Below are 24,541 nucleotides of genomic sequence, written 5' to 3'. Positions count from 1 at the left end.
CTGCAATATTTATCACGCATCAATATTAAATCAAGATTTCAAAGCAGTTTTTAAATTAGGCACCTACAGTGTAAGCTTGTGGCCTGAGAGAGGAATGATGATTTGGCAGCTGATCATAAACTTTGCTGTCTTTTTTTCTTTAGTTTTTTTTTTAAATGGGCAGGTCAGTTTGTGAAATCCTAGCTACACAGCTAGCTCAGAGAATCACTGCAGAGGACTCTTTCTCCTAGTCTCTTTCTCTATCAAACCGTCTCTCTGTAGAATCCAGTGAGTTCAAAAGGGAACGCGCCTTTTGATGTTGTCCCATCTGAGCTTGAGAACAGGGTTATTCAGAGGTCAGTCCTGAATAATAAGAACTTCAGGGCCTGAGTCTGTGTGTGTGTTTGAGGGAGAGAGAAAGAGAGAGCTCATAAGACAGAATACTCCATTACCTGATCATCCCTCCTCTGTTTCTGTCACATACTCCAAAGGCGAATAATAGGAGCTGACACCAGCTCTGCTGTGAATGCCTTTGTGTTTTATGTGCGCTGTATGCATGCAGCTATACTTCTGTTACCTCAGTGTGTATGTGTGAGTAAAAAAATCCCCACTTTTCAAATGCATACAATAACAGCCTGAGGGAGAATATGGGTTACTACTCTTCAAAATTGAGAGAGACATTCGCACTTGGTACTAAAACAAATGAGAAGTTTTCTACCTTTCTCCTCCTGCTGGTGCAGTTTGAGACAAAGAGGGAGTGACAAGGAGGAACGGGTCATTCAAAGGCTACAGATAGGGAGTGGGGAGGATACGTTATGCCCAATTATTGAGAGGGTGGTGAGGAATGATAGTGTCGAGTGAGAGGCTTCCTTTCAAATGTAGAGGGGAAGAAAGAACTCTGCATATGTGTGTGGCTATGCATGTGCAAATGTATGAGGCTGGAGGGAGTTAGCTTTAAGTTTAGAGCCATACTTCTGCTGCCCAGCTGCATGTGTGTGTATGAGTGCACATGTACGGCTGAAGTCTTAATCAGATTTTTAACTGCTGGTACATGTGTGTGATTATTATACGGCTCTTTAATTTTGATGGAGCCTAAGATGTGTTTGATGTCACTGAAAAACACCTGACGAGTGTGATGATTAATGTTAACTATATGATTCATCTTGATTATTCGGCTATTGACAGCTTTACATTTGGTAAATACCTAAAGGGATACTTTGTCGATATTGTACCACCTTTGTATCATATTAATGGGGGTAGTATGTGTGAATGAACTGTGGTAAACATCCCTCCATGTTACCAGCACCAACAACTCCCTGCTCATCTCTCAGCTCAAATCTCACTAACTCCTGAGCTGTTGCTTTAACTATGGATAGTAATTCTTCATTCCCGTATACCACAACAGCACTGGTATATTTTTATCTACAGTTAATATTGGGCAAACTTCCAGCCTACCTCTGCACCCTTCTGTGTGTCAGCTCTGGTAGTTACCAGCTACGCTCCTCCAAGTGGTTGCTTTTTAATGTGCCCTGGGTTTTAACAGATCTGGGGATTCTCCTACTCTGCACCTTGGACATGGAACAATCTTCAATAAGATTTAAAATTAGAAACACTTACATGAATTGATAAATTTAAGGGCATCATAGAGACGTGCTTGTTTTTCTTGAGAGGCAACTATGTTTGAATAGACGTTGTTTTATTGTGGATTTTTGTATTATATGTTGCATTTTAAAAGTGTTCTGAGTGGCTGCCCCCTTCACCATTCAAATAGAGTTTGAATCTCAATAGGACTTCCTGGTTAAATAAATATGAATGCATCATTCATGATGAAAATGAAACTAAAATGAAACTTAAGAGTGAAGAAGCAGATCATGAGAGAGACCTGCCCCCACTCTCTCTCAAACTCAGCCCAAACTCTGATCAAACTGTAAAACTAGGCAGTGCTGATCAAATACAATCCAAGATTATGTTACTGTGTCGCCTATTTGTCTCCTAAAACGTCCCCAGAAACATATTTTAGCTTACCATTTAACTGTAATTCAAAATGTTACCAGCCTGCTGCCTTAGTGTCCAACAGCCAAATGCACATCACATCACACTCAAGCATTCTGGTAGTTGTAGATTTTCTACCTCTTGAGCAAAAGCAAATGTCACAGCCCTTTCCCTCTGTTTTCTTTGGTCATGTGGTCATTTGCGTCTTTCTACTGCACAGGAAAGACCATCTTTCCAGCTGTGAAATAAATCTTTTAATCTCCAATAAAAATCACCTGTCGCAGTCGTACTTTTCTTTCATATAACAATCACTATTTCATCTACTGTTATTATAATCACAAACTTTTCTATTGCATCAAAAGCAACACCAGTTTAAAGATGAACTCATGTCTCTTGGGATACAAGAAAATTAGTGTCTTGCTCGAGAGCACTGAGCCATCCAAAACCAGATTAACAGGCTGATGAACCTTTAACCTCTGGGCCTAAACCTCCAAAACCTGTTCATGTCATGGTTGCACCTCGGAATTTTTCGATGATGCCAGTTTTTTCATTGTGGTGCTCACACTTTTTTAGGGGCATTCACCCATCTTACTATGCCATCCTGCAGCCAACTATATGTTTATGTACTTTTTAGTGCATTCAGATTGAGAGCTGACCGGACACCTCCCTCAGAGGTTCAGTTCCCCATGTATCTGCCACACGACACGCCCAACTCTGGGCTGCTGAAGGGGGCAAAGAAATATATCAATATCTGTACATGCTGCGGAGACACATACCTGACAGCAAGGATGTGCATGGGTTGTGACCGTCGGAGGCTAGCTTGGGGTGAGTCCACTGACGAGGAGGAGGAGGAGGGCAGCTCAGGGGAAGCATGGCTTAGTGCGTGCGAGTGATGACCCTGCCGAGGGTGGTTGTGTTGCGTGTGATGATGATGGGGGTGATGGTGTGAGGAAGAGGTCTGTCCATTGTGCAGTAGTGGGGTGGACTCTGTCTGCTGACCACTGCAGGTGGAGTACAGGCTCTCCAGGGAAGAGTTCATATCATTCACCAGGGCCTCTAAATCAACGTCATCCTCTGGAAGAGACAGATAGAAAAGGGAAACATCACTGACTGAATTTTAAGAGAAACTGGTGGTAAAAATCCCTCAAATGAGGAGTGCAAGACGTGCTTCTGTCAAGTAGATGTGAGAAGCGGAAAACTGTTGAGGATGAGTGGACTAAAAACAGTAGAGTGCAACGCTGAAGCTGGAAAGAAAATCAAACCCAAAATGCAATAAAACACAATAAAAGAAAAATGAAAGTCCTATAAGCCTGTAGCTTCGGTTTCAAATAGTTGAGGCTCACACAAAAAAGAAAGTTCAGTCCCTGGATATTGTTGGGACTTTCCCTGTCTATTTCAGTTTCTCTATCATTTCATTGTGGCCAGGATGTGAACCCTTGACCTTACTTTGCGCCACCTTCATTCTAAGAAATACTAAAAAAAAAAAAAAAAAGGAAATAAAAACACTGGCATGCACAATCATAGAAGCACACAAACACACACACTCACGTACACACACTGGTAACCAGTTTTGTGAGAGTGCTCAATCAGCAAGACTATCTTGACTGCGTACATTGTGCTGCTCCGTGAGCCAAATCTCCAGGGATAACAGGTACAAGCACAAACCTGCCTGGAACACTTTTCAACTCTCACCACTGGGGTTCAAAGCGGAGGCATCGCACTGGTAGCATCTGCTCTAACTTCACCACATGTATCAAACATTCTGCCTTTAAAAGGTCTTTAAAAGCAGGATGTGGAATCCTCTTCAGAGGGGGGGATCTATCCTCAAAGCCCGTGTGAAAACCTCTAGGCACATTTAAATTCATGAAGAGAATTTTTCAACCAACTCCAGGAGCATGTTGTATCGAAGTTTGAAGTGAGCTCAATAGAAGGGAGGCTCTCTCTCTGTCTAATTGCTTCATGCTGTGAAAGTTTTATCATTTGGGTAAACTGGGTGCATAACTTTGCTCTTTCTAAATCACAATCTGCAGCAGTGACTCATCTTATGATTAATAATTCTTCGTTATGAAAAAGAAATCTAACTCATGAATTCATCATCAAATCTCTGGATCCAGAATTGCAGAACACAAGCAAACCACTAGGGGGAGACAAGCTCTAATTGTATAGGGCAGGGGCTCTCAAATGCATGGGGTGGATGCAAAGGAACCCCATACAGATATCAGGACACAACCTCACACTTAAATAGCATTTATTCTCATGACAATCATTTATTATAAAGACATTTGTGATCAGATATGGTTTAGGATTAAATCACATTACTATTTACACTAAAGGATGGAGACACATCTGATCAGTAACAGTGTTAATGTGCATTTTGATGTGAAGTTTCAGTGCTGTCAGTTTCTGTTTCTTTCTGTAACATGCAAAATGCAACCTTAATGACTGAAAAAAAAAACAATCCGCAGCACATACAAACACTTAGAGCCTCAAAAACAAAGCTTTGCAAGTATATGAGTGAATGAAAGCTTATTAAGCACCATATTTTAACTTTGATCACGCAGTCCTGCTGTCAGAACTCCAGGGCTTATAATCTGCGCTGTACTGTATGACTCATGTAACTTCCCCCTCAGCTCAGGGCGCAGGACAGCTGACAGCTGGATCATGCGAGGTGGTGCGAGGGTCATGCCACTCTAAAGCGGCTAAAAGTCCCGCTGCTCAGAGGAAAGCTGACGTTGGAGAACAGCAATTTGATTGATGTAAAGTCTTAAAAGCACTGGCTTCAAAGTTAGACCCTAAGCCTGGCAAGAAAACAGTTTCCCATGAAAAAAAAAAAAAAAAAAAAAAATGTTCCAGACGCAAACACAACAACAGGAGCCACAGGTTAGCAGACTAGGAAACACCCCCATCTCTGCACACAGCTAGGGCTCCAAAATTAATCGAGATATTAAATCTCAATATGGTCAAGTGTAATATCCAAACTGCTGGGGCTGCAATTTTTTATAAAGGTAATATGTGTCACAACATACCATTATAAATGAAGCACTGTGATGCTGCAGAGATGGTTGGCCTACAAATCATAGCCAGACTTAAGGGAACATGCTTATGAGGCACAGACCGCAGTGAAAATCATCATAATATTCATATTTTTTTCAGTGAAAGTGAAAAGCAAAAACTACCAATCACACTAAAATTGTGACAATACCTATCAAAATAATCGCAATATTGTTTTACATATCATGCAGCTCAACATGCAGCAGCATAGCGTTGTCTCCGAGTGATGCTGAAACCCGCTGAAACTAAAGTGTGGCCTTTGAGGAGCTTTTCCTGAAAACGTGTCAGGTAGCTGTATCACAGGTGCCTGTGAATCACAGGTGGTTAATCTGTAGGTATTAATAGCGACAGGTAAGCTGGAGCAGCTACTTATAGATAGCCTGGAGAGCTAAAGAGCTATATACCACAGGACATGCACAAGGCTAAGGACAGGGCAAGACAGTTGTACTTTTTAAAAAATCTTTTTTTTTAGGATTAAAAAAAAAAAAATTCACAAACGCTATGAGGGTAAACCAGAAACTACATCAAAAGTAAGCAATCATCCGAAAAAAAAAATCTTGTACCCTGAACACATCATCTGCTCATCATCCATCATTCTCACGAGGTGAGACATGTACCCTCCAGCTACTGAGAGAAAATAAAGTTTCTTCATAAATATGACCTAGTTTAGCCTCTGGAAGGGGATTGGCAGAGCTGTTTGCATACAAAGAAACACAACCCACAAACTCACGCATGGATGTACGGTGTCTGCGTCATTATCAGCCCATATGCTGGCAATCACCTGTGCATGTCACAATCAAGCAAACAAAGGTATGCGTCATGCAGCTGGGTGTAAGGCTGAAAGATTGATGACACAGACAGCATGAAGGCAGGCACGCACGCACAGGATTAAAACCCCTAAAGATTTGGAGCAGAGAGCAAACTATGGCAGTTCTTCCTTTGACATGGAGTACAGAGGAACAGAAGTTTTGCCGGATACGTAGCTGTGGCATTGATGTCATGGCACACCTGGCCTTACATTAATTAGATCCTCTCAAAAACAGCACACAAAGCTACTGTTGAAAGTGAGAATTTGCAGCTGTGATGCAAGGCAGCATGATCAAGATCAACATGTTAAAAGCATTATTGTAGCATGTAGCATAAACCTGCACCCCAGGTCTAAAAGAAGTTCAATACTAACTCAATTCCCACTCAGCGGCCATGTGCCAAACAAAGTGGTTTAAGCAAAAAAAAATGGAGACACACCAGCAAAATCTGACAAATGCACAAGCAAGAACTCATTTACTGCTGTATCCACCTAAAAAAGCATCTCTGCTGATAATCACACAGTGGCTGTGGCTCTGGTATTTGAGAATGCAGCAGGTGCAACAGGATAAAATGGGTATAAAGAGATTATTAGCACCTCTAGAGCTTTATGGGGCAGAAAAAAGATTAAGGTTAATTGCACAGCTCAGTTTGTGCAATAAATGGATAAAAACAGCAGAAGAAATAAACACCTCTTGAACAAATCCTTCCTCTAAACAAATCCTGTATTTTAAGATGTGTGATTAACCTGAGCGTGGATCCATGTGGGGTAATTCTTGTTTAATACTGTGCTCTATGGGAACTACACTGGGGCTATAACTACCTTTAGTACCGATTAATTAGACAATTATTCTCTTGACTAATTGATTCAAAACCCCTCATTAATTAATGCTCTATCTGAGGTTGAACATGTTAACATGAAGACATTTGTTTTATAATCAGTCCTTCATCTTCTCTTCTTAGATTTAGACTAAACAGAAATCAGAACCAAATACAAAACTTTGATGCCTCACAAGATAACACTGACATTATTGTTCTCATTTCCTCCATGCTTTGAGTGTATCTACTTCCCTCCTCCTCCAACATGTTTGGCCTTCTCTCTTCTTTCTATTCTAAGAGCTTATGAGTGGTGAAATTAGGGCTAAAAAATAGCCCGAGCCTTCTCTAATAAACATTCACTCCACCGATTTCTGGACCAACAAAGTCACAAGCAACAAAAAATAGAGTGCAAATGCCAAGACCAAACCTACCCACATAAATAAATCGCATATCATCATCAGTAGGTCTGCCACAGTTTGAAATAGGATGTAACTGCCTCACCTAGATATCTCAATTATTGTACAGAAAATGAAATCACTAAATAACCTCACACAGTCACACGGAGATGATTTAATCTCACTGTTGGCACTGCACTAAACTCATGACTGACTATGCTGGCACCTCAAATGCTCTGTTATGTCACAACTGGAGTTCAAGAAGCACACCACATCTGAGCACCCCACATACTCCCATTTTCCACCCTTTTCTCTTGTCCTTATCTGTCTCCTTTCTCCAGGACAGAACCTTGTCTAGATGTCATGTTTTCCCAGGACACAGGATGAAGTCTCTGAAAGATCACAGGTTCTTCACCGCCTGCTGCCTTCCTTATTCTGAATAAATAAAATGAAACTACTTCCTAATTAAGGCATGATTACTTCCCTTGGAAGCTGTCTTAAATGTTTAAAATTAAAGTCGGCAGTTTTTTTTTTAACAAAAATCTTAACCCAAGGTCGAGTAACTGTCTTTTCTGGAGCTTTCAGCCCAATGTTATGGTATTCTTGACACTATTTGAATTGAAATGAAGTGAATTTTATCATATAAGGTGAAAATAAATTATCTGAAATGATAACATGTCAAAATCTCAAGACTATTTATCTGACTTTTGTTTTATACTTGTGTGGCTCAGGTATCGGACCACTGGTGTAGAGTATGAAACAGAGGAAACTGCCAACTGTCGACTCCAGATCTACTTACTGAACCTTACTTTAAAGGTACAGGGAGTAGGGCTGTGCAATATGTGGATATTATATTGATATTGTGATATAAGACTACATTAGGGATGCACAATAATAATGGCACGTCAGCGGCTTTAAAATGAAAAATCTGAACTGGCCAACATGGTCTCGTTTGCACAATGACTGAATATTACACACATGACAATTTCATGTCTCCATCTGCTGGTGGGCCATCACAATGAGAGTATGCCTGTATAATATAATATTAATGCCACGACAGAAGAGACTTAATGATCACTAAAATTAGGTAAGGAAAAAAGTGGATATATCAATATTGGTATCAGTTATTGGTCAAATTAATTGTTACATATCAGCATTTGGATATCAGCAAAATATCCAATATTGTGCATCCCTGTAGCTCTGGATGATGTTATATTATAGGCATTGTCTTTTCCTGTTTTTAAAGGCCAAATTACAGTAAAGTGATGTCATTTTCTGCACTTACCAGACTGATCTAGCTGTTCTATTTTTTTTTTACCTTTAACAACTGGTGATTATTTTTGCAAAAATCTCTCTCTCTCTGTAAATATTTTGTGAAAAGCCCAAATAGTCAGTCTTACAATATTGAGGTATTTGGTCAAAAATATCTCGATATTTGATGCTCCTCCATACTGAGAGAAAGATTAGTGAATTTAGAATTATAAAAAGTACAGTACAGGCCAAAAGTTTGGACACACCTTCTCATTCAATGCGTTTTCTTTATTTTCATGACTATTTACATTGTAGATTCTCACTGAAGGCATCAAAACTATGAATGAACACATGTGGAGTTATGTACTTAACAAAAAAAGGTGAAATAACTGAAAACATGTTTTATATTCTAGTTTCTTCAAAATAGCCACCCTTTGCTCTGATTACTGCTTTGCACACTCTTAGCATTCTCTCCATGAGCTTCAAGAGGTAGTCACCTGAAATGGTTTCCACTTCACAGGTGTGCCTTATCAGGGTTAATTAGTGGAATTTCTTGCTTTATCAATGGGGTTGGGACCATCAGTTGTGTTGTGCAGAAGTCAGGTTAATACACAGCCGACAGCCCTATTGGACAACTGTTAAAATTCATATTATGGCAAGAACCAATCAGCTAACTAAAGAAAAACGAGTGGCCATCATTACTTTAAGAAATGAAGGTCAGTCAGTCCGGAAAATTGCAAAAACTTTAAATGTGTCCCCAAGTGGAGTCGCAAAAACCATCAAGCGCTACAACGAAACTGGCACACATGAGGACCGACCCAGGAAAGGAAGACCAAGAGTCACCTCTGCTTCTGAGGATAAGTTCATCCGAGTCACCAGCCTCAGAAATCGCAAGTTAACAGCAGCTCAGATCAGAGACCAGATGAATGCCACACAGAGTTCTAGCAGCAGACCCATGTCTAGAACAACTGTTAAGAGGAGACTGCGCGAATCAGGCCTTCATGGTCAAATAGCTGCTAGGAAACCACTGCTAAGGAGAGGCAACAAGCAGAAGAGATTTGTTTGGGCCAAGAAACACAAGGAATGGACATTAGACCAGTGGAAATCTGTGCTTTGGTCTGATGAGTCCAAATTTGAGATCTTTGGTTCCAACCGCCGTGTCTTTGTGAGACGCAGAAAAGGTGAACGGATGGATTCCACATGCCTGGTTCCCACTGTGAAGCATGGAGGAGGAGGTGTGATGGTGTTTTGCTGGTGACACTGTTGGGGATTTATTCAAAATTGAAGGCACACTGAACCAGCATGGCTACCACAGCATCCTGCAGCGACATGCCATCCCATCCGGTTTGCGTTTAGTTGGACGATCATTTATTTTTCAACAGGACAATGACCCCAAACACACCTCCAGGCTGTGTAAGGGCTATTTGACCAAGAAGGAGAGTGATGGAGTGCTGCGGCAGATGACCTGGCCTCCACAGTCACCGGACCTGAACCCAATCTAGATGGTTTGGGGTGAGCTGGACCGCAGAGTGAAGGCAAAGGAGCCAACAAGTGCTAAACACCTCTGGGAACTCCTTCAAGACTGTTGGAAAACCATTTCAGGTGACTACCTCTTGAAGCTCATGGAGAGAATGCCAAGAGTGTGCAAAGCAGTAATCAGAGCAAAGGGTGGCTATTTTGAAGAAACTAGAATATAAAACATGTTTTCAGTTATTTCACCTTTTTTTGTTAAGTACATAACTCCACATGTGTTCATTCATAGTTTTGATGCCTTCAGTGAGAATCTACAATGTAAATAGTCATGAAAATAAAGAAAACGCATTGAATGAGAAGGTGTGTCCAAACTTTTGGCCTGTACTGTATATCAAAGTATTTTCGCATTTGACCCTTTAGGGGTTTGTATGAAAACCAAGTAGCAACCTCGAGGCTGAAAAATGAATCCAAGGTGCAAGTGCCAAAATGCCAGTCAATCCCCATAGACCACAATGCTAAAATGCCTAACTTTACAGCAAAAATAAACATGTTTACAGCCTGGTACAGAAAACAGTTCATTTCAATATTCATGGCAAGTGTATGGGTGCTGAATTTTTATATAACTTGACGGTTTGCATTTTATTAAGGCTTAAAGTTACACACAATTGGGGGTCTGCTTTGAGGGACAGGCCGTCTGCAAGTTGTCGCTATGAGTGAAATCCACTCCTCGCTCCTTCACACCTCAATCTCTTGTCCAAATATGGTCACTTCTGGCTCCAAAAAACCAAGATGGCGATGGCTGAAATGCCAAACTTAAGGCTTCAAAACAGGTGTCCACAAACCAATTGGTGAGAGTTTACAATAAAAACACTGAATGCTGTTACTTTTTAACCCTAAGAACAGCACTGTTAGGGGCGTCGGTGGCTTAGTGGGTAAAGCAGGCGACCCACGTACAAGGCTGTTGCCGCAGTGGCCCGGGTTCAAATCCAGCTTGTGGCCCTTTGCTGCATGTCATGCCCCTCTCTCTCTCCCCCTTTCACGCTTACCTGTCCTGTCCATTAAAGGCAAAATGCCCTAAAAAATATCTTTAAAAAAAAAAAAAAAGAACAGCACTGTTAGTTTGGGGATAATGTCTAGAAGTATGAATTACTGAAATTGCCAGTAGAATTTGAGTACCTGTGCTTGCATTTCCTCCAAACATTAACCATATCTGATGTTCTAAAACAATATAATGAAAACTTGGTGAGAGCTGGTGATTATTATGTCTAGTCAAGTGATTCTTTGAGTGATGGGATACATGACTCAGGATGGATGTACCCTTCTCCTTTTAGAATATTTCCAAATATTATATAATATGTGGCCTAAGTGCAGAGAGAGTGAGAGAGACAATAACCTCAGTTATACTACTGAAGTCACTATGGCGTGTGGCTGGGAAAAACAACAAAGAGGAGACATCGTTTGCACAATATGACATCACATCTGTGAAAGACTGGAGAGAATTCACATTCAGGATGTGTCATGTCACGGCTCGAGACAACATGGCTTGTTATTCTTCTAATTATTTAAAGACAGACTGCATTTGGGAAAACCTTATTATTATGTGCACGGCAGAATTTTTAGATTACATATTGAAAATATCATGTGGAGCAACTTCTAAACTCAGACATCCATTATTGGCTTGCAAATGCTGCAATAAGCTGCTCAATAGCATCCCATTCCAAACATATGAAATAATAGTGGGTCGTGTTCCAACAAGGCCATGGTGTTCCCTTTAAAATTAATAGGTTTATGACTGTTCTAGCTTTATAGCAAGCACAGCAAGTCGCTGTTGGCTCTATTGTAGCCCTATAAGAATGAAAGAGTGGGTTTACTGGAAAACAAGTTTAATAACGTCAGCAAGGATTATAATCCTGCTAATAACACCAGAGGCGCTGGGGCTAAATTCAAAATCTCTCCTCAAATTATACAGCCTTTAAGCAGCATACGTAATAGAGCTTGTGAGGCATGCTAATATGGTAAAAGTATTTAAAGTGGTGGCTTAACTGCCCATTGCTTGAGAAATTTACAAAAAATGAGTTAGTCAGAGGAGAGGGAGATATGACAAAAATCTAAATGGTCTGCAGTACCAGTGCTCATAAATCAGGCTCCTAACACATGTCTGACATAATCTACTTTAAGAAAAAAATGGGGTATCCATCCAAAATATCATTATTCAGACAGTGTAAGCAAAAAATGTTCCTGGGTTAAAGTCATCTCTATTTGTCTGCCTCTTCAGTCCTCCTGAGTTCCCTCCATCCTGGCTGATCCTGAAAAATGACAATGTAATTTCTGCTCCATTTATTTCCCATGCCAGGGCCAAGCGTTCTAATTCACTCGTTGAGTCCTCGCAGACTCCACGCCCTTACCTCCCATGCTGAGCCAATATTGTGCTTAAATCTCATGCTCCGATTGTCATGGATGAACCCTGTATGGCACAATTAGATAGACAGCGTAATTATAATGGCACCCTGTGTCCATGCAGATCACCCTTTGAACTGCTGAAATGTTTACAGCGGAAGAGACCCAAATATATATTATCCCCCTCGACCCACCCCCGGCCCAGAGGAGAGTAATGAGCAGCAAGCTGCTGTCCACACTGTACTGAGACGAGGGACACACACACACTCCAACGTGCACACACAGACACACACAAACCCATAGTATGTAGTACCAGATTTCCCAGGTAGTTTCTATTACCTTTTTGTTTTCTCTTATGTATGAAAATAAATGGAGAACATGCAGCAAGCTTATTATGTTACACCAAGTCGAAGTACAGTAAATCCAAGAAGAATGCAATATCATATGACACGCCTCATTACTATGTAAAATCATATGTAACACGATGTCAGAGCATTACTAAGTATGTTCATCTGTGTCATACAACACCAGTGTAAGTCAACAATATCTGACTGGTTTAATGTGCAAGCATTAGCACGCACGCACGCACACACGCACACACGCACACATGCAGGCACACACACACAGAATGGTGGAGAGGTGGACCGACCTTGATGGTGGTTAGGAGAACTCCGATTGGCTGACTGCTGGAAGCTCGGACCAATGAGATCAGCCTGTCTGTGATTGGAGGATCGGTCTATATTGTCCTGCTGTGGGAGAGAGAAGCAAGGAAAAAAATTAAAAATTTTGCCACCCCACTGGGAACTTAATTACAATCAGACAACACTGTTTAACACACAGAAGCAATCCTCTAAATGGTATTTAAGTGTAGTCATATATGGAAGCAGAGAACAGCCCTGCTTAAAATGATCTTTTTAATGTCATTATCTCGAGATCACAAGTTCATTATTTAGTTATCTCATGATAATGAGATAATAAATCCCAAATCATGAGAAAACAAAAGTTAATTTCCTCTAATAACTTGTGGTTTCCAGAGATCAGGAGTACATGCCGATTGTCTAGTAGCTCCCCGTGACGTGGACTGCGAAGGGTATGCAGAAGATTCCAAACTGTAGGGAGCAATCAATGCTCAGTTCAAAGGGAACAGTGAACTTTGTGGTTAAGACCTTAACAATGGTTCTTCAGTTCCCCAGAAGTTGACAAGTAAGATTAATAATCAGTCAGTGTGCCTTGCCCTCTAGCACGCTAAACTTAAAGCTAGCCAAACCAATATTGATGTTACGGCTCAGTGTCACTACAATATTGCGACAAACTTTTTTTATTCTTATATAAGTAGTATGCAATTCCCACAGTAGCAGCAACAACAGGTATTCAAGGTGCTTATATAAGCAGATTAATGTGCAAAGGAAGCAATGTGTTCTTTGGTGACAATGCAGGGTGTACAGAATGGAGGAATTTAGTAATGGGAAGTTCCCTTAACCAACATTCCCTGAACAGGGAGTTCTTTTTATATAAACTTTGGAACAGAACGTGGCTCTAGTGCCATGCAAGCACACATAGATGGCCTCTTAAAAGTGTAGCAACTGATTTAAGGTGAAACAGTCAGATCAAAGAGTATCCATTATTGACCAACACATAACTGTTGTTATGATTGTACTTCATTCAAGGTTCAATTATGAATCCCTTCTGACAGTCATACCGGTGATCTTAAAGGCTGAAATCAGGTGTGATCAAATGAACCAGACACTCATTTTCGAGTTCTCCATAATCATCTTGTGATCTCAAGAAATCAAAGGCCATTTTCTTGTGATAAACTATCTCATTATCGTGGGAAACTGAGCATAGCGTTAGTTCAGTCAGACCACAGTGTCAAGCTCAGCTCACATCCCAGCTACATCAGCTGATCTCAAGAAGCCCAATCAACTGATGGATCAGCTGATTGACAGAGGGGAGTCAGCTGATGGATCACATGATTCCCTTCCACGCAACCAACTGGCAAATTTTACTCAGAGTGCCCTTTCTAAACTGCTTTAGCCTGCGTACTGTTGTCGCTTACTCTGCAAGCCGCTTTGCAAGGCACCTGCACCCCAGCTCCTCCTTTTCATGCTGTGTCTGACTTATGAATGTCATTTCTGATTGGCATTAATGCTTGCTCTGTTCTGTAACCCGGGGTCTTTGTCTTAGGCTTCCCATGTATGCAAATGGAAGGGGAGGGGGGTTTGCTCTCTCTGCCTTAGGCTTTTCACATAGGCACATGGAAGGGCAGAGAGGTGACAGAACAGAGCCATACCGCCAAATATTATACTGCAAATAGAAAATAAAGTTGTCTTTGACTAAAGTGGTCCTGACTGAAATCAGCGTTTTGTTATCTCAAGAATCAACATAAATAAATCTGTTATCACAAGAAAATAAGCTTCGTTATCGCAAGATAATGAAATAATTAACATATAATATCAAGTTCACAGGCACAACAAAAATAATTAAAAGCACACCCATTCTTGGCCTCCAAATAGAGGAATATAACTTTATGCAGAGATCATAGACCCAAGCTTCCCAATAAGGGGTCACAAACTGAAGAACTGTCTGTGGGACAATTTCAAATGGGATCAGGAAAAAAAAAAAGCTGTGCAAGTGCTTAAAGCTCCTGGTATCTTTAGAGTTGAACAAATGTACAAGGAAGAAAGAGGCAGAATAGTTTGCCCATACTATTTGTTGAATCTCAAAACCATGTGAAACATCACCTTCAACAGGTAGTACAGTATGCTTGATCCAAATTTTAAAGTGAGGGGTGCCATTCTATTGGCATTTTCCCATTGCAGCTAACGCTACAAATGCATTTAAATAGGTTTTAAAAAATACAACTAGGGCTGCATGATTTGCAAAGAAAGTCATATTGCAATTTTTTTGATAGATATTGCAAGGAGTTTAGTAGAAATTTCACCTTTTTTGTTTTAATTTCCTTTTTGATAAAGCTTATAGTTAGGGCTGGCTCAGGCTTATCTTGGACCAGCCCCTAGTTAGGCTGACATAGGCCTAGTCTGCCGGGGGACGTCCTATGATACGCCGAGCCCCTTGTCTCCTTCTCTCTCTCTCCTCAGATTCTGAAAAATTTGTTCTTCTTTTTTTGCAAACATATTGGGCTTTATAAATACAACTGAATTGAATTGAATGAAACAATATAAAATGATGAATATGTGATTTTTGCTGGGGTCTGCACCAAATAAGCATATTTCTTTATGTCTGGGATATGATTTGGAGGTTGGGGCATTACTGGAGCATCACAATTCTTTATTTATGCTTTATTTATTTTTTGTGACATATTTTACCTTTACCATAAAATAGCAGCTCCTGCAATTTGGATATTGCACTTGGCCATATTGCAGTTTTGATAATATTTTGATTAATTGGGCATCCCTAAATACAACAAATCCAAAAGAAGTTGAATCTAAGATACAATTCCTACACTGCCTGTGTGAAGAAAACATAGCAACAGCCCATGAACAGTATGTGAAATTGGACATGTGTATCAGAGAACAGAGGACCAACAGTTTAAGATACCATCTACCCAGACTGTCTTGGTTTGACCTTTCTTTCTCCAGCATATTTCTAATCACTGCAAAACTGTTGAATAAGAAAAACATCAACCCCAAAAATCATGCTTCCAAATATATTTGATTGAGGAGAGGAAACAGCACACACTGGGGCAGACTACTGTGTGCTCAGTCTCTCTAACACAGCAGACCTCCTCTGATGCTGAGATAAAAGCAATTGCTTTTTTTTTGCCTGATTTACAGTAGTGATGGACAATGCAAGATTGTTCTCTGTGATAGATGTTATTCCACCTAATTTTCTATGATAGAAGCTTTTTGCCTTACATCGGTTTGAATTATTCTGTTGCCTCCAGAACATCTGAGTTAATCTGATTAAATGATGATGGTCCTGGTGTCCATCATGTCATCCTTTAGACCCACAGTCAGATAGATTTTCTGGACAGTGTCTTTTATGTTGTTTTCAATAGAGTGGTGTTCTACTGCCACAGAGTTTATCACTGCAACATCTAGCCTCTCTTTATGCTTGACCTTGTTTCCCTTGGTGTGGAACTTTAACAACCATTTTTATCCGAGATAGTAAAGACAAACCAAAAGAACTGTAAATAACCTCTACAGTACCTTTAATTGAATTTGGAAGCTTTTAGATGAGTTTTATGTTAGCTTTGTATCTCTGCAATACCAACAGCCCGAAGGCATTCCTGAACGAGCCATTTTCAATGCAAGGCTCAAATCTGTCCACAAATATATACATTTTTAGAACTCAATTAAAAACACTTTTAAATCCTACAGAAGCTGTGACATTTAAAGTAACTTTACTGTCAAGACTTAATGAGCAGTTTGAAGAGAATCAACTCACTGTGAGAATTAAGCATGAAGTAGAATTCCTCTCTGATGCCTCAATTCTTCATAATAAGGGCTTGGCTGAATAGCCTAGAAATATCTAATCCATGAGTTTTAGCTTTTATGTTCAGCGAAGAAGAAGTCATTAGTGTTCCTCTCTGCTGCCTATACTGGTGCCTACGTTCAGACTAAACTGGATATAACTGAGAGTTCAGTGTCAGCGTATGGTTCTGTCCACCACCACCCCCAAACCTTCTTCTATACCAACTAACCCAACCGCATCCAATCATTACATTGCATTGCATTGTTCCGTCTTTGTATTGTTTTGCGTTCCAGCCGTCTTGGCTTGGATCGAAAAAGGGATTTTGGAGCGTAATTAGACTAAAAAAAAAGTAAAATAACCACCGCATCACCCCATGTGTTCCCATGACATAGCAAACCCCGTCATCGACGCGCACTGTCTGGGGGTCCAGCTACCAGACTGTGACTGATCCCTACCCAGTCACCCAAACAGCACTGGGACGCTGTTTAGTTGGTGGGATGGTACAGCACAGCATTAGTGTGTGTGTGTGTGTGTGTGTTGTGTGTGTGTGCGCATGTATTCAGGACAGGATGGTCATGGTTCAGCTCCACTGAGCAAAAACGTAGGGACTCTTTCACACCATATACTGGTGTTGAATGATGTTTTGCATGGCTGTCTAGCAGTAAATGAGTTAACACACACACTGCACACACACTAAAGGACTAAATGACCTTTAAAACACACCTTGATCTCTTTTGTGAATCTTAGCAACAAAAATCCAAAAACCCAGACAGCCTTTGATGCCTCCATAGACAATTGACAGAATGTTAACATGGGGATTTAATCCTATAAATACTGGCTATTTAGCATAATTCTCAGCCATGCCATTGATAATTCTGTATTTGTTTATAGGTTTATAGAAGTCTATAAGGTTAAGAATACAAAGGGGGAGAGAAAATGAGAAAATAAAAGATGACCTTCCTGCTTTCTTTGTCTGCAGAAGGGAAAAAACAAATGGATGCTCTGTCTTTTATCCTTGTTCTTGCATTTTCTCATCCTGCTCCTCCTCACACTATTTCCTTTACACACACACGCGCACACACACACACACACACACACACACACACACACACACACACACACACACACACTCACACACGTGTTGCTTAAGTTCTTAGAGAGGGGTCAAAACAGGACTGAGGGTAGGCCAAGTTTTGACAAGTGGCATATAAGGGCCCTTTTTATATTGATGAAGTTGAAAGGAACTCTTTTTAAAAGGGGTCAGTGGAAGGCCAGAGTCAAGGTTAAGCCACTGAAAGCAGGACAGACACAAAGGTCTGGTGATCGGGCCTCAAACAAAAAGTTAAAGACTGGGACGCATGTCAAAGCTACGCCTTTGGAAGAGGTCAGACTGAGGTTAAATGTTATGACTGGGGATTGAATATGAATTAATGTGTGGCTTGCTGAGAGTTTTTTGGCTATAAAGGAAGTGCTATGAATGAACGGGATCCATAAGAACATTTTAACAGTTTACCAGTATGAAATTTCCATTATGGCTTATCTAGAATTTAATATTCTCAGAAAATCTCTAGCAATGAGGAAATCTTCCTCAAGGGTCCAAGACTTGCTTCTGGCAGACCATGCTTGCTGACAGCAATAGCGCTAACAGGAGACAGTCCTGTTACAACATACATGAACACTAGACAGCAAGTGGAAATCCCTTCTTACATAATTAACCAGAATGAGATCAGGAGGTCACACCAATGTCTGCTCTAGTGCTTCGTTTATCTGTTTGTTTATACAGTAGGACCTCAGCTGCTGTCACAGCACGGCTGAGCCGCTGACAAGCTAGGCAGTGACATTTATTTACATAACATTAGCTGATTTAAGCTTTTTTTTTTAAATAATCTTTTCTTTCTAATTCAAATGAATCTATTATAGCATTATCCCATTTATTATGTTCGCCATTGTTGGGAAGCCTTTATTATGTTGTTTACCCAGACAATCTGGCAGGTCCGTGGGAGTTCAGCAGAATTTTCTAAGATGCATTTTCTTTTTATTATAAGTAGCCCTTACCTAAATAATCACTGGGTATTTACTACAGAAAACCTGTTACACATTATATATACAGTGCAGACAGTTGGTAGGCAGGCAATGGAATAGCTTTGTAAATATCATTTAATATATATTTTGTTTTATTATAAATACATCAACCAAATGTTATTTTGAAGCCTAAAAACAAAGAAGAAAGAAAGCAGAAAAATCATAAAATTAAGAAACGTTATGACACTTATATGAAATCTTTCTATGTGCTACTTTTGCCAATTATCCCTATCCAAAATCCATTATGTATAAATTCAGAATGAATTTGAATGTTTGGTCACCATTTCGCATCATAAACCCAAGATAAAAAACACAAAACATAAGGATCTCCCATTTGCCATAAGAACATCCCTTGTTTAAACAACTGTAAAATACAATTCCTAGGTTAGGTTCCTAAGTTATCTTACCTACCCTGCAGCAAGAAAGTCAGACATATTTCTGCCTGTAAATGCTGAGATAGGTACATAACTCATGCCGAGGTAAACTCCAGTCAGTTCATGACCCTATTCTGTAAAAACTTGGTATGGTGAATGAAGGAACACGTCGATGTTGTACATCTGACTAAAGGAATACTTCACCCCACAAATGACCACTTGTAAATCAATTAGTCACCCCCTCTTAAGTTGAATTCGTGAAGAAAACTTTTTTATTGCATGCCTCATTGGTGAACGACGAGTCCAAAAACTAAGAAGTTTCTCAATGAATTGAAGCTGGTTTGTTTGGAATTTTACAACAGCAAAACTAAACTGAAACATACATCAACAAACTTTCACACAGCTCATGCAGTATAATCCAGGTCTCATTTATCCAGTTGTATGCTCAATACTTCGCAAACAGACAGCACTTTCAGAACACGGAACTAAACAGAAAGTGAAACTGAATATATTTTCTCTTCAAAGCCAGACTCTGTTGACAGCAACAGTTATTTCAACTTGTTGAACACAGCCCTTGTCTCAACTACTTAGTTTATTGTGTTATTGTGTGACTTTGGTGTTTTGGAGGGTTTATTTGAATTCACCAAAATCACACAATGACACAAACTATTGATTGAGGCAGTGGTAGACCAGCACATCCCATGTTCAGCAAGATAAATTTACAATACTGAGTATATGACTGGATTAATTATGGTGCTTTGAAACCTAGAGTTCACTTGCTTTGGTCCGAATCAGGGACTTATTTTGTAACAAAGTTGCATAATTGCCTTGAGTTGGTTCATGTTCTCACGGCAGCATTTACAAGCAGACCACAATTTGCAAGCGGACCACATATAATGCCTTGCTCGAGAAAGCTTGTCTTGATTGGTCAGATTTGCCATGTGGTAAAAATCGAGGAAGTAAACAAAATGTTAAAGAAGAGAATACTTGCAAAATAAATGTGAAACCTCTTAATGTTACAAGAGAGAGACAACAATGCCAGTTGAGTTTAAGCATTGGTCATCGTGTACTTCATTGCTTGCATTGTTCATTACATTACATGACATGTTCATTACATTACAGCATGTTCATAACATGCTCATGTTTAACACAAACAATGCGTAATGTGACTGCAGTTGGTTCGGATCGAGGTTGGAACACATTCTCACTAAAAACAAACCACACTAGAGTTTGTTTGTACCCAGATTGAGACCACCTCTTCAAGAAGGTCTTGGTCCGGTTGTTGAGGTGACACCCGAATCTGATTGCTGTGTTCACACCTGCCCAAACAAAATGTTCTTGGGGGTAAACAAACTTGAGTTCGATTGAACCGATCCATACAGGGCAGGTGTGAAAGCACCCTGAGACCTGGATTATACTGCAGGAGTTGTGTGAGAGTTTGTAAACAGATGTTTTGATATAGTTATATAACGTAGACCCCTGTAACTTTAATTTATCAAGTTTTTGGATTCTTTGCTCACCATGGAGGGACGTGAGAATAAACTACATTTTCTTTTAAACATAACACAGGTGAATAATTGATATACAAATGATCATTTGGGTATTCCTTTTAACTCCAATGCACTGAAAGTGATGGCCGACTGAGTCAAAGCTGCAGAGTAAATCACCCCAGCCTCAATACCATGTCCACACTGACATGATTTTTGTGAAATGATCCTCTTACAAATGCAATGAAATATTCACACTGCAAAAGTTCAAGCAAAACAAAAGCAATGTTCTGATACCTAAGATTACTGAGTATGTTATGGGAAACCTCACAATCTTGTTAATATTTAGTCCCAGATAAAACAATACGGCTATCTCAGGCTCTCTCATGGCAAAAATTATGCTCAAGTGCTGAACTCTGCTTGTTTATCCAGTGATCCAGCTTAGATTTCGGTAAGCTTAATACACTGGAGGGCATACAGAACTTTTATACACGACAACATTATTTTTTTGGCGTACAGAGACTCCTTGAGTTTTGCTTACACAGCATTTTACTGCAGAATCTACTCACTATACATGAGGGACCAGGTTAGTTTTACATTTATATAACCTTGGTACTGTAGATTCTGGATTAAAGGTCCTTTAATCAGCTATCATCCTGTCGTTATCAATCCGTTTTTTACCACATCAGATTCCCCTCACTTTGCACATACCATCATTTATTCAACGGTCACGATCATACAACAGAAACGAGATTAAAGTGGCGATATAATCCCTCGAGTTTAGCATGAATGTTATCTTCACTTGAATCTGTTTTGAATTGCTGCTGCAGTTTTATCGGGGAAAATCTTCCATAAGCCTGGAATTTCACAGTGAATGGGTTTTCTCATTCGGCAAGTCAAGCAGCAGTCAAGGTACATCTGTTATAGCTGAATGCTTTGCAAACAGCCGAGCGAGTGTGTGTCTGAGCGCGGGTACTGCTCTGTGTGGTGTGTGAGTGTGTGTGTGTGTGTGTGAGAACCAGTGTGTACATTAATGTCTGTATACTGTAGCTCTAGCAGCACCCATCCAAACTGTTGGCAAAGATGAAAGAACTACATGATTCCTGACTCTATTCAGATTTTAAAGCTGTCAAAGCAGCCTCCTACAATGGAATAGTGCCTGTCTGCCACATAAAAAAAAAATCACAGTTGATTTCCATTAAAATGTTGGTGTGTTTGAATGAGCACAAGGCAGTGTGAATGCAATGAGTACATATGGTAAGCAGATTAGCCTACACATATTTACACTGCTCTATTTTTGGACACTATACATGATGATTCACTGTGCCAAAGGGGGGTGTTGCCTCAGCTTGGACTCGGGGCCAATTCCCTGTGGTTTTGTTTTTGTTGGGTCAGTTCCTTAAACTGTTCTGTTATTAAATGTACGCCTCATTAACACTTACGCACTTAACAACATATGTGGATTAATCTTTGCAGCTGTAGCAGTAAGGCAGAAACACAGAAATAATATACACACTAATAACACGGACTTCACTCTACCACAAATACTAGCCTGTCAGCGCGCACACACACACACACACACACACACACACACACACACACACACACACACACACACACACACACACACACAGCCTCATGTGGATCTTTGGTTTGTGTCTCTCTAAGCTGTGGAGATCTGGGAGAATCTCGCAGGCTGAACTCTCTGTCCTCTAGCTCTGAGGTCACAGGTCACAGGTCACAGATAAAGCCCTGGCCCAGATGACGAGCAGACAACAGGCTAGCCTCCGATCAGGTTAATAGTGCTACTGCTCTAATACAAACGTTTCGAAGACCTTTGCACTACGGAGGCTGGTGTGAACTAATCAACCGAACCTAAAACCCAATCGACGTCCAGAGGTCAGGGCTGCCAGTGCTCAATAACAAATCAGCGAATCAGGACACAAACTGATATTCACAGGCCTTTGTTTGTACAAAATGCTGAGAGGAACAAATTGTATTTGTCCTGTTCCTAATGCATATACTCTTGTTCATGAATATTGTCGGCAAAAATTCAATTTAACAAATTAAGATTAGATTGATAGTTAAAAAGTGGCTGCACCTTAAAATCAAACAGTAAAAGAATTTGGTTGCAGACACTTTTAAGAGATTAAAAGGACATATTTCTGACTTTTAAGAATTTAGAAAAATATCTCCAAATTTAATGCAAACATCTTATTCATAAGCCTGGTAGATGGATGTCACTAACACTGCTAATAGCGAAACAAAAGTAGGATTAGTGAAGAGTCTGGGGCCAGTCGCACGAAACACCTTAGGTATTCTGCTTAAGTATGACACTTAAGGCTTAATTTCTCCTTAGATCAGGAACTTACACAGTTGCACAGTATCCCTTGCACAGAGGGAATAACATTAACTCATTTACTGCATTGAAAGAGATTTTACAGCAGTAACAGTTTCCATGGCGATTGTTTGTTTGGACTCACTCTTGTGATGCCTGTTATCGTCTCACAAAGTTGGCTTACAGTTAGATAGTGAAAAAATGGCAGAAGAAAAGAAGACAAGACTCTGACCATATTGGCCAGAGGAGGAAAAGATTGAACTTATTGAGGAATATAATCATAGAAAGACAATACAACAAAGTAAATCTGACCCCCAAATAGCAGAAAACAGCAAACGACTGTAGGAAGAAACTGCAACGAAAACTAATTCAGTCAAATCTGAAGTGTAAAACTAAAAGCATATCCATGAGGTTCTCCTGGTCACAGAAGACTCATCTCAGGGTGTATTAGTTGATTTTATTTATCACCATAAACTCAGTCATGTTGCAGTTAAGATAGCATCTGAGGGACCTCAAGTTTTTGTTCATCTTGCTTTTGTTGCTAAGGTCTTTTGTGCAACAGTCTAGGGATTCCTTAAGTATAAGACCAAGGCAAGGAGAAAACCATAAATACTTAAGTCAACATTTTAAGGGAGATCTTAACTTACGGTGTTTTGTGCAACTGAACCCAGAGTTTTAAAGGTACTGCTCCTGTAGTGATTATCTAGTATGTATCTATCTATACACAGTAGTTTAAATGTGATTTATGCTGTGATTTAATCAATAGTTTATAGCTCACAACTGATTATCATGATTACCATGTCATTATATTTGCATGAGGTGAGTTACAATCAAACGTCCCAAAACCATGACAGAAGTATAGAAACAACTGTGTTTTCAGGATAACTATTCCTTTACATGTGTGTATTTTTTCATTACTCTTTTTTCATTCAGATCCAAAGAGGAAGCTGTTGAAATCTTGGATTTACTCCAGGAACATGAAATAGGATTTGCACTGCATAAGGACAATACACTCAGTACAAAAGGTCCTAGTGTATGTGCTTGTATGTGTACATGTTTGTGTGTGTGTGTATGAGTGTGAGTGAATGGGCCGACCATTGAGTCAGAATGAAAAGAGCAGCCGTTACCTGGGGGTGTATCAACCAAAAGATGTCTTTGTACCTCTGTTGGACCAACACTCTTAAACAGTTGGTCCCCCTGCAGCTCTTTGTGAATTCAATGTGTTCACAGTGGTGGAATGTTCGGACCATATCACTGCCATTCACACACTCTCTCTGTAGTCAGGACTAAACTAAACAGAACAAACTATAACCAAAGGCCGTTCTTCTAATGGACCAACCATACTATTAAAGGAAGACTTCACCCACAAAATGATCATTTGTATATGAGTTACTCACTCCGTGTTACAGTGAATTCTTAGAGAAAACTTACATGCCTCCACGGTGAATGAAGAATCCAAACACAGAGAAAATTCTTGGCTGCTTTTAACAGCACAACTATATCAAATCATCTGTTTACAGACTCTCACAGAACTTATGCACGATAATCCATGTCTCATTTATCCAGTCGTACACTCAGCACTTCTGCAAAAGAGAAGCGTACCTTGGCAAGCACGTTTAAACTCCTGATGTGCATTTCATTGAGCAGGGTTAAAACACAGGCGTG

At 40.0% G+C, this 24,541-nt stretch overlaps 1 protein-coding gene across 2 annotated transcripts in view; it reads right to left on the bottom strand.

Moving 5' to 3' along the window:
* grb10b (growth factor receptor-bound protein 10b) overlaps positions 1-24,541 on the bottom strand; it is a 79,881-nt gene that overhangs the window by 39,048 nt on the left and 16,292 nt on the right. For both annotated transcript variants that reach the window (XM_033640616.2, XM_033640614.2), the window contains exons 3-4: positions 12,811-12,910; positions 2,748-3,045 (exon numbers count right to left, since the gene is read on the bottom strand). In XM_033640616.2, the coding sequence (XP_033496507.1) occupies positions 2,748-3,045; positions 12,811-12,910 (398 nt within the window). The remainder of the gene's footprint in view (positions 1-2,747; positions 3,046-12,810; positions 12,911-24,541) is intronic.

Source organism: Epinephelus lanceolatus, chromosome 10 (assembly GCF_041903045.1).
Source record: "Epinephelus lanceolatus isolate andai-2023 chromosome 10, ASM4190304v1, whole genome shotgun sequence".
Lineage (NCBI taxonomy): Eukaryota > Metazoa > Chordata > Actinopteri > Perciformes > Serranidae > Epinephelus > Epinephelus lanceolatus.
Note: the sequence above shows the minus strand (reverse complement) of the source record. Positions and strands in the feature narration are given on the sequence as shown.